Raw genomic sequence first — 9,818 nt, 5'->3', positions numbered from 1 at the left:
GCCAAAGCCAATTTATCACTTTTCAGACTAATTCTGACAAATGAAATAGATAATGTGATATGTATTATCTTCGAATATAGTTCTTTATAAACTGATATATATCACAGCAGTATCCAGACATTGTCATATTCGAGTTATTATGAGGTATAATTTAGCAATATTTGCGCAATTTCTATAAATTCGCGTATTTCTTCCCATGTGGGGCAGCTCCGGTTTGGCACATACTCCAAACAATTTTGTGTGCAGCATGGTGGCATCAAACATAATATCGATTGGGTTCGACTGCATTATTGTGCTGTGATTCCATCTCCGCAGAACCTCATTTTTGATTCCTTAAACTTCCGTACATCCAGGAAAATTTTAAGAAGAAGAAAAAGAAGTAGAAATGGGGAGGCCTGAGATTTTGACATACACAAAAATGTGAATATTACAGCAGCTGGAGAAAATAACGTGTCCACATTGATTGACGGGAAGTGATTGAGTCTTGTAGTCCCTTATTTTCCGAGATAAGAGTGCAAAGTGAATGAGAGAAAGATCTAAGAAATGCTGTCGATGCGAGAAGCTCAAGCTCCTTGGTATATAGAGAAGATAGATAGACTTACTATTACAGCAACACGGAAATCCTGGCTCCGAAACGCTACAATATATACTTAACAGGATGTAACCATAGCATCTCTCCTTCAAAGAAAACAGCTAAATACTTTCCGCAGATTTGCCTTTGTTAATTTCTTGATCCCTTGTCAGCATATGGCCGTGTGACTACTACGTTCAAAGTCATATAAATTACTGAAAATGAAAACAATGCTCGTGACAAGATAGTGTGTTCACAGATTTCACTGAAACAAAAACGATTTTTAGTTCATACAGATTTTGCCTGTATTTTGTGGATTTCGTGAGAAATCATTATTTTGGAAGCAAGAAATACCAAGACAAACTATTAAACTGAGACTGCACAATATAACACGTATGTTTTTGAATGAGCTATTCATGAAAACATAGTTTATTTTCAAATATACTACATATTCGATAAACATTCATCTTCCATCGAATATTATGTGTCGAGTATAGGGGCCTACTGCTTAGTATGCAATCGAAGAAACCTCGTTTCATGCTCACATCATCCGCACCACTGTCCGCACACAATCATCTTGCTGTACAGTACGAACTGAAAGAGGGCGCTGTTCACATTCTATCCTAGGAGACTTCAAGGCTCTGTCTATCCTGAGACAGAATGTGTTAGCCTTATTATGCTTGTCATTCTGATGAAGATTCTGCTAAGGATCGAAAGCTCATCACTCCATTTTTTATTTTTATTTTAACCATTACGATGGTTAAGAAATTACGTGCAAAGGGTCTATAACGCCCGCGTAACCTCACCACAGACCTAATGGTGTAGTGACTGGCAAAATGTTTTGAACATAACACCTCTAACTTGACAAGCTACTTTGGCACTTAAAAAATTACTGTATGCTTAGTATACTGTCAATATTTTAGGAGGCTGATCATCACATCAAATTCGTTGTTCATGTGATAGGGCACCCAAGAAGATAAGAACATGTCATTATTCCTGGTATTAATATAGAATGTAAAAGCGCAACTTATTTTCACGTTTACTTTTCTTACTAAAAAACAACACAGTCATATAAAGTATATGCCAAACAAACATAATCAGTTGTACTTTCATGAGCCCGGGTCATAAGCTTGGGACGTAAGATAAGCTATGGAAATTAAAAGTTCCACTTCATATTTTCATACAACCGCTCTGTGGATGCTGTTCTTTTGGTTTTTTTTTTTATTTGATTTCGTATTTCTTATTGCAATGTCCCTCCCCCCCCCCCACACACACAAATTACTCCCCGTGATTCTAAATTATCATTATCCAGTCGAAAATAACACAAAATTGACAAAAAAAAAATATTTACCCGATTGCTTATCCATGTAATGCGGAAATGCCTAACACAAACATGGGATCGAAGTGAAGATGATTTCAATTAAAACGAACTGATTTTCTTCATCTAATTAACGCCCTCTTTCTCCGACCCCTTATAGGCTGTTATGTTGGGACCTATTTAGCACCTAAAGATTCCTCGAGTTAACAGTTAGGCCAACTCTCAATTAGTTGATGTCTGAAGTCTCCCTTTTTATAAAATTATCATCTATAACTTCTCTGTATCCCGCTCATATCTTTCGACCTCCATTGAATTAAATACCCAATCTTTATGCGTGCCATGAAAGGGAATGTTGTTGCATAAACATTACAGACATTTTGCTTTCATCAGAATTCAATGTCAAAATTCATTCTTTCCAAGCGTGCCAGAACGCGGAGCTTTGAATGAGAAGATAAAATTGCGCGCATGAAAGATACCATAGACAAATCGTAGGTGTATGATTAACCAATACCTCTCACAGTGCGAAGCTCGTTAAGAAACGTAATGTATAATGCCTGATTTAGTCATTATCAGGTCCAAATAGGGAAAGAGTTGCATTATTCCTTCTTGAAGATTATGAAGAACACATCTTAGAGGTAAAGAGTGCGCCTTATTACAGCAAATTACCTCACAATGGGCAGCAGGTCATCGTCGCTTATGCAGAAGGTTGTTTCGCCGGTGTCGCAATACATGGGTTACGGCCACTCGACGGTAAATGACAACACAGATAGCGGTAGTGAAGCCAGTGAGAATGGAAGACCGTTCAAAGTGAGGAAATTGGCGAATCCATTTGTTTTAACCAGAACAAGGTAAGCAGAAATAATTGCAAGATATATGTACAAGATTTATGTATATGGGACAGGTAGCTGCAAGATATAGCTTTGATGAGTAAACGCATGTTTGGAATTAATATTACTGCGACCAGCCCCATACACGCGTAGTTCCCCACACACAGTATCTAAATTTTAATTGTAAATAATTTTACAAGGGGAAGGAACGCCCGGGGGCGCGGGGTTAGTTTGGATTATGTCGACTCCTATCGCTTAGTCTGCAATCTTACTGAATTCTTGTCAACTGAAACGTTGATTCAATGACAATGCTGTTCAATGAGGGGATCAAGATTGACAAGAACTTACGCTAGATCTGTTCATATAGGCATGCCTTATCATGCTTATTAACCCTGGCCTGGGGTGCTGCAGTGCATGCTTCGCAGGTAACTGCGACAGCCGCCACACTGCGTGTGGTGGCTGCGCCGTGCTCCCATCCAGATCTTCATGTTGAACAAACGGGTGCCTTTGCGGCGCTATATTTCCTTAATTTTTCAACAGAAACTACTAGGAATACTTACATGGGTCGATGAAACCTAAATGACTATCATCGGCGACTGTTTGATGCATTTCATTGCTTGTGATGCACAAAATGATGTCTTATAAGCAGCTCACCGATGTTCACAGAATTCACAATCACTTGCACAAGCGCACAGAATACTTGAACTGTATTGCTAGCCTTTTGTCAAGGCCCTCTCGCTGTAACGGAAGAGCGAACGGACGAGCAAAGCTAGTCCATCCGAGCGCACAGTGCTACCCCACTTGGCTGGGCTCTCCACACCATATAGCGAGAGGGCCTTGACAAAAGGCTACGTATTACTTGCTACAGACGTAAATATTCATAAATGAATGATACACGCAAAAAAAATAAAATAACAACAACAACATGCTGCTGCAATTTTTTTTTTCCGTACCCTTAATACGCAGAAGAAATGTGTTCCAGTAATGCTGCTTGAATCGCTTACAAAATAATAATAAAATGTCTTGATCATGCACATCAATTAGGTCTTCACACTGAGTTCATGAATATTCATTTACAATGTTACTAGTATTATGTACATCGACGATGCGGCCGATGGGGGGGGGGGGGGGACAAGGAAAAAAGAAAAACAGGCGAAAATACTAGCAATAAAAGCATCAACATTAACTTGTCCTTTTAATACGATTATATAATCGAGACAACTATAAAAATTACAGTACTGTACTACAGTATTGCAAACATTGAAAATGAACTGTTTGATGCATATTCATTTCACCTTGTAATTATGCACTGAGTAATTATGCATTATTCATATCCTTGAGCTTCCCTACCGATGACGTCATTATTTACGCATGCGTAGATGCGTGCAAATGTATACACGTTCAAAATGACAGCAAGGCTCTCCTCACTGGGGCAGGTCGCTTACTCCTAAAAAATGTGGAAAATTTTGCAGTTTCCAGATGAATTGGTGAGAAGAACCAAGCCAATGAAGTAATCTGTACTTCAATTTTGATTGTTACTGTGTTCATTATCGAAATTTACTTATTGTTTATTTGTGAAGTCGCCGCATGTGGCAATAGGGGAGCTATTCGTTATTCTCACATAAGCGAAACTGCGGGGAAGCCGCCAGGACCGCGCCTGGTGGCACGGTCTCCGGGGCTAGGCTGCAGGCTGCTCGCAGTTAGGTAGAACTTTAATAGAAGGTGCTCAAACTGACTTTTGCTTGAAAGTCAGCAGACTGGATTGAAGTACAGTAGACTTATTTGGCACTAATCATAAAAAAGGCTTCAGCCACAAGAGAAAGGGGATGGCATTGGGGCATACAACATGTGGAAGCTAGATATCAAAATTATGCAGCTACAACTGTATACAGTGTTGAAAGTGAACATCAAGATGAAAAACCTTCTGAACCTTCTGAACCTTCTGAAAGTTATAGCCAGCACGTTCACAAGGTGGGAGTTGCTTAATTTACTGAAAACAATGACGATAACAACCATCACTGCACTGATAACCAGGGCCATATGGCTGCTATTACTAGAAGTAGAATTAATGGATCATTTAGAGTGAATGCAATGCACTGCATGAGTGAATGCTGGTAGGTCCTTTCAGTGTCACAGAACTAACACAGGATGTAATACTGAATATAGTGTGAGAGCAGATGATATATGCTATTCGTTAGCATACAAATCATTCCTTTGAAAAGCTATGATTGGGATAGATCAAATTCATATTCCTATATTACAAACAAGTTTTTAGATATTTCTAACACCTATTTGACAGCGTTGTACTCATTTTCTTTTCTTTCTTTTTTTCTTGATAATTTGAAGTTCCATGTATATAGATGAAGATGGTCAGGTGGCGCATGAGTTCTATGAGGAAGCACCAGCAAAGAGCAAGAAAAATGGACGAAGGCGAGTCGGCATGAGGAGAATATACCGCAATATCGTTCCACAGGTAAAACAACAAATGCTGGCAAAAGCATCATCAATGACATGCAAAACATTACACTGCTGATGTTGAGTAAGGTGCTTGACTTCAGAGATGCTACATAGCCTTGATTATCAAACATTAATCTGAAAAAAGGGTAAGCAAACCAGAGGCATGTTCACCTCTAGTCAGACACCTAGAGATGCCCTTCTCTTAAAGATGTTAATTAATCAAAGAAGTCTGTGAATACGTGAAACTTATATTGCACCATAGATGTACAAGGTGAATTTCCAGTGAACACCATAGTTCATAGTTTTTGTCTTTGTATATTTTGTATTGTTTTCCTTTTTAGGTTCTAGATATGGTGATAATATATACTGCTCAAAACCATTTGGCCTCAGAAATGTTGTCATAGGAAGAGTGACTAGTGAAACAGAACAATCTTAAAATAAATAAATTCTTGCATTGAGTTGTATTTATTGCAACTGATTGACAGTCTTCTATCTTGGAATCATTCTACTGGTTTCTTCAGTACCTGTAAGCGTGGCTTGTACTTTGTTGATGAAGTTGAATACACTTTGCAAATTTGTGTATGTTTGTGCCAAAACAGCAACGGGGTCAATTGAGGAAAGCTGCTACTAGTGTGACCTATTGTGCACACTGTTTCTTGCATTTTTGCAATTACAGGGAGAGGTTGAGGTGGACCCACCAAGGTTGAGAGGGGAGCTCCCTGCAGTAATGTGGGAGCTGCGAAGTGCATGACACAGGAGACATCCTAACTACACTGGCTGGAGCTCAACCCGATCAGGAGACTGTGTATGTAGTTTGCAGCAGTACAATGAAGTACATTGACTTGAACTCCAAGAAAGTGGAAATCCTGACCGTCTCAAATAAGCCGAGGGAGAATCAGTAGACATGTATGAAAGATATCAAGGTGCTGTGCTAGGGGAGGATAAAGGCATGCAGAGAGTAGGATGCTCCATCTGTCAGCAAGTCATCCTTGGAAAACGCAGCAGCCCGCGACCATTTCATTGTGACGGGCCCACAGTGCGGAACCTGAAACTAATGTTGAAAGGAAAGCTACCTGGGTAATGACCAAAGGCAGAGTTCTAGCTTGTGTTTGATGGCTTGCTTTGAGAAATATAGATTCACAACTCTTTGCATTTGATGCACATTGAGGTAGATAGGGAAATTGCCTCTCTAGAGTTAACACAGTTCTACATTCTCATTGACCAAGCTCTGAAAGAGTCCACTTCCCCTGTGACAACTAGATCTTGTTTTGTGACTTTGTGTGATATCTGTTTGGCGTCAGTGTCAAATATGCTGTCGCGTGGTGTAAAGATTTTGTCACTCTGTGGTCTGCAATAATTCTGGACAAATGAAAGACCCACCTGTGCTAATCTGTGTGTGCCCTCTGTAGCTTGGAGAAATGAGGACAATGCTACGACATATGAGAAAAAGAAATGTTTAATGACTGGGTACATTTTTTTTTTTTTCATCAGTTTGTGTTCGAGTGCTCTCTGGCGCAGAACAGATGCGGTAAGGTACTGTATGCTTTTGGACCACATCAGGAGGTGGTCCACTTTTGGACTGGCACGGTTTGGTTCGCTTTGGGAGAGCTCCTTTTGTTGGTAACCATGACATCATGCTTGTTGTAGAATGCTTTTATGTGAGCAGTTCGTTACTTTAAACTTACCAATGATCAAACCTAGGGTTGAGTGATGAGGTGGTTCAATCAGCACACTAGTTAATGATTCTGGGCTTGTTCGTACAATCGTCTCAATGCCAGGGTATCAATTTGATATATACAGAAATGAATGGACTGCCAGTATTCATAAGCATTGTACTTCATTCATTGTCAATTATTGAATGCAGTCACAGTCTGCAGACAGAAATGTGCACATGTGTTTGTGTAATGCGAGGATGTTGCTTTATGAATGTATTAAGGTGACCCAAGTACCAGCTTTCTTAACTCTCCAAAACAAAGGCAGATACAACCTATGGTTACGATCATTTCATCAAATATATCAGTACAATTATATGCTTGCTGCAGTTGTAAAATCTCGTAGAGTGTCGGCATCATACAATAATTTTGAGAACTGTTTGTTTTCTTTTCCTTTCTTTTTTTTTCAATTTTAGTGAATTTCATGAATCACTTTTGGGTCCCAAAATTTGATAGCATGCAAAAATGTTACAACCTGATCTTGATCACATAAAGTAGCTGAATGAACGGACAGGCGTTAATGCACAACGATAGCCTCGGTTTAAAATCATGAAAACAACATCTCACTAATAATGCTTGTTACCTCATTGGCAAAAATATCTGAACACAAAAATTAACAGCTTTTACAGTATGTTAATACCAGTGTGACCCCTGAACCTTGATGAGATGATCCCTGAAGCAGCTTCTTCTTCATCGTAAACTGGTATAGGAGGAGATGTGACAGCATCTTACACATAATGAAGGACAAAATTTACTTTTTACAATTGTGAAATTTTTTCAATGAATTGGAAGGGAAACTGTCTCGCAATAATCAGAAGAATGAATTACATTTTAATTCATGATGATGATGATGATGAAGATAATGACAGTGGTTGTAATGAAAGATATGATAAATAGATACTCAATGGTGATAATGACAGTGGTGATAACAGTTGATTCCTTTAAATCATTTATTCCCTTAGTTAGGAGAGTATTTGGCTGCTCCTATTCAGTGTGTCATGGAGTTTCCCAGAATTGTCACAGTTGTAATGGTTTATCACACCCAACAGACCTCTCGTGTGTCTCAAGAATTGATATTTGTATCAAGATTTATTGGCAGTGAAGTGCATACATTGATGGACAGCTACAGATGTGTACTGACAGATGTGAAAAGGGGCAAATGATGGCATGTTTAATAAGTCACACATTCATGTGCTCTCTTGGCAGATGGGATGATGTTGATGCCAACCAGATGAATCACATCAAATTAGTGTCATCCCCCTTCCATTTGTTGCATGGCAAATACATCGTTTTTGTCCTTGAGTCAGCAAAAGTGGTGCTCAGGTCTTAACATTACTGTCTTAAAGCTATAGACCAAATGACATGCTCAAGCTCAAATATTAGTAAACAATATTGTAGTGGTGATAATTTGCATTCCAACCTCTTTCAGCAGGTAGAGGTGGAATACTGGAAGATGGTATTCTATAGTTCGTCTTTTACAAGTACTTACTGGGAGAACAGAGAGTGTGATTTGCTGTTCTTTGTTGGGTCACAGTGTACCCAACAAGGAAAAGTGACTATGTTAACATACAATGTACATTGTCTTGAGGTAAACATACATTGGGGAGCAGTTTGCACACTATAATGACCACACAATATGACAGTGCAATATGTCTGTTTACCCTTTGTTCTAGTCCCAATTGTAGCATTTTGTAATGATGTGTACCAGTCCTTTATGATGTGTATCATGTATTGAATGGTGAGTGTGACATGTGTGTGAAGTTCAGAACTGTATGCTCATTTGACAGTTGTCTCTCTGTCTTTGATATGCCATGATTGGGAAATTGTAAGCAATGCCTATGCATCAAGAGTTTCACCATATTCCCCACAGGTACACATTTGTCAGTCCTTTCAGTTTTAATTGTCTTCCTTATTTTTTTCTCCCCCGCATGAGACTTGGAATGGCCTTATCACTCCATGGCCTCTTCCAAGCCTGAAAACATCTTGTAGTATGATTTTGTTTTGTTTTTTAAATCTGAGTCCAGACAATACTAGCATAAAGCGTACCATCATTGTGGTTTTCATTGCAAACCAACAAAACAAAACAAACAATTTGGCAGAATTACATAATCACAGCAGTCCCGCAGCCGTGAGATGTAGAATGGTAGTAGCTTTAAAATTAAAACTCTATGGTGCACCGAAAGTGTGTAGGGGGAGGGGGGCTGGAATTTAAAAGAAATGTATCCATCGTACACCTCACTTTGGAAGTACATGAAGCTTTTTTATTTGAGTTTACAATTCAACATTTTAAATAGATTAATTAATTTTGATGAATACTGTAGAGACTTGAAGAAGAATAAGGGGGGATACTTTTTCTTCAGTTGTGATATGTTTTGCTTATAATTCTTCAAGTTTGCACAGAGTTAAAATCACTCAACCAATGAAATGCCAACACTCTCCAGAGGAGGTATATATGTTACCATGCCAACAGTATTTGGTGTCTGATACTAAAATATATGTCAGATAATCAACCTTGTGCCAAGAAACTTGACAAGACAGACTTTTTTCAAGATTATTATGTTCCAAACTCCAAATTGACTAATTTGAGTGATCAGCAACTTGTACGATTAACAATCTAATAAGTGAAAGGTGATCTTTCTACAGACCATGACAAAAGGAACATACATGTATATATAAATGCTGTATGAGAGGAAAAGAAAGAAAAGAACATGTTGATTCTTGTGTCATCATCTCTGGTAGTGAAACTCAGTTTGTTTCCACCAATGACTAATCTCATTCAAGTGATATGCATTGTGAATATGTGACAAAGTCAAACTTGGCACAAGTTTTTGTTGTTGTTGTTGTTGGTTTTTTGTTTGTTTTTGTTTTTTTGACAGAATCTCTTCCAGTGCAATTTGTCAGGAGACAAATGTCAGGAGACAAAAAAAAATGTT

The 9,818-nt window shown here is 38.6% G+C and overlaps 1 protein-coding gene across 1 annotated transcript; it reads left to right on the top strand.

Moving 5' to 3' along the window:
* The first annotated feature begins 2,400 nt into the window (after positions 1-2,400).
* On the top strand, positions 2,401-6,868 carry LOC139717177 (tumor suppressor candidate 2-like). The gene is made up of 3 exons (XM_071628677.1): positions 2,401-2,737; positions 5,063-5,189; positions 5,850-6,868. The coding sequence occupies exons 1-3, from the start codon at positions 2,562-2,564 to the stop codon at positions 5,922-5,924; spliced, it is 378 nt and encodes a 125-aa protein (XP_071484778.1). The 5' UTR covers positions 2,401-2,561; the 3' UTR covers positions 5,925-6,868.
* The last annotated feature ends 2,950 nt before the right edge of the window (positions 6,869-9,818 follow it).

This window comes from Diadema antillarum, unplaced genomic scaffold (assembly GCF_040938485.1).
Source record: "Diadema antillarum isolate AM-2024a unplaced genomic scaffold, OU_Dant_1.0 scf00000072, whole genome shotgun sequence".
Classification (NCBI taxonomy): domain Eukaryota; kingdom Metazoa; phylum Echinodermata; class Echinoidea; order Diadematoida; family Diadematidae; genus Diadema; species Diadema antillarum.
This window is presented reverse-complemented; position numbering and strand designations above follow the sequence as displayed.

Excerpts from the sequence above, each read along its gene's own strand:
- LOC139717177 (XM_071628677.1), top strand. The coding sequence starts at position 2,562 with ATGGGCAGCAGGTCATCGTCGCTTATGCAGAAGGTTGTTTCGCCGGTG. Across the intron at positions 2,738-5,062 it reads TTTGTTTTAACCAGAACAAG|TTCCATGTATATAGATGAAG; the intron begins GTAAGCAGAAAT and ends GATAATTTGAAG. Across the intron at positions 5,190-5,849 it reads ACCGCAATATCGTTCCACAG|GGAGAGGTTGAGGTGGACCC; the intron begins GTAAAACAACAA and ends TTGCAATTACAG.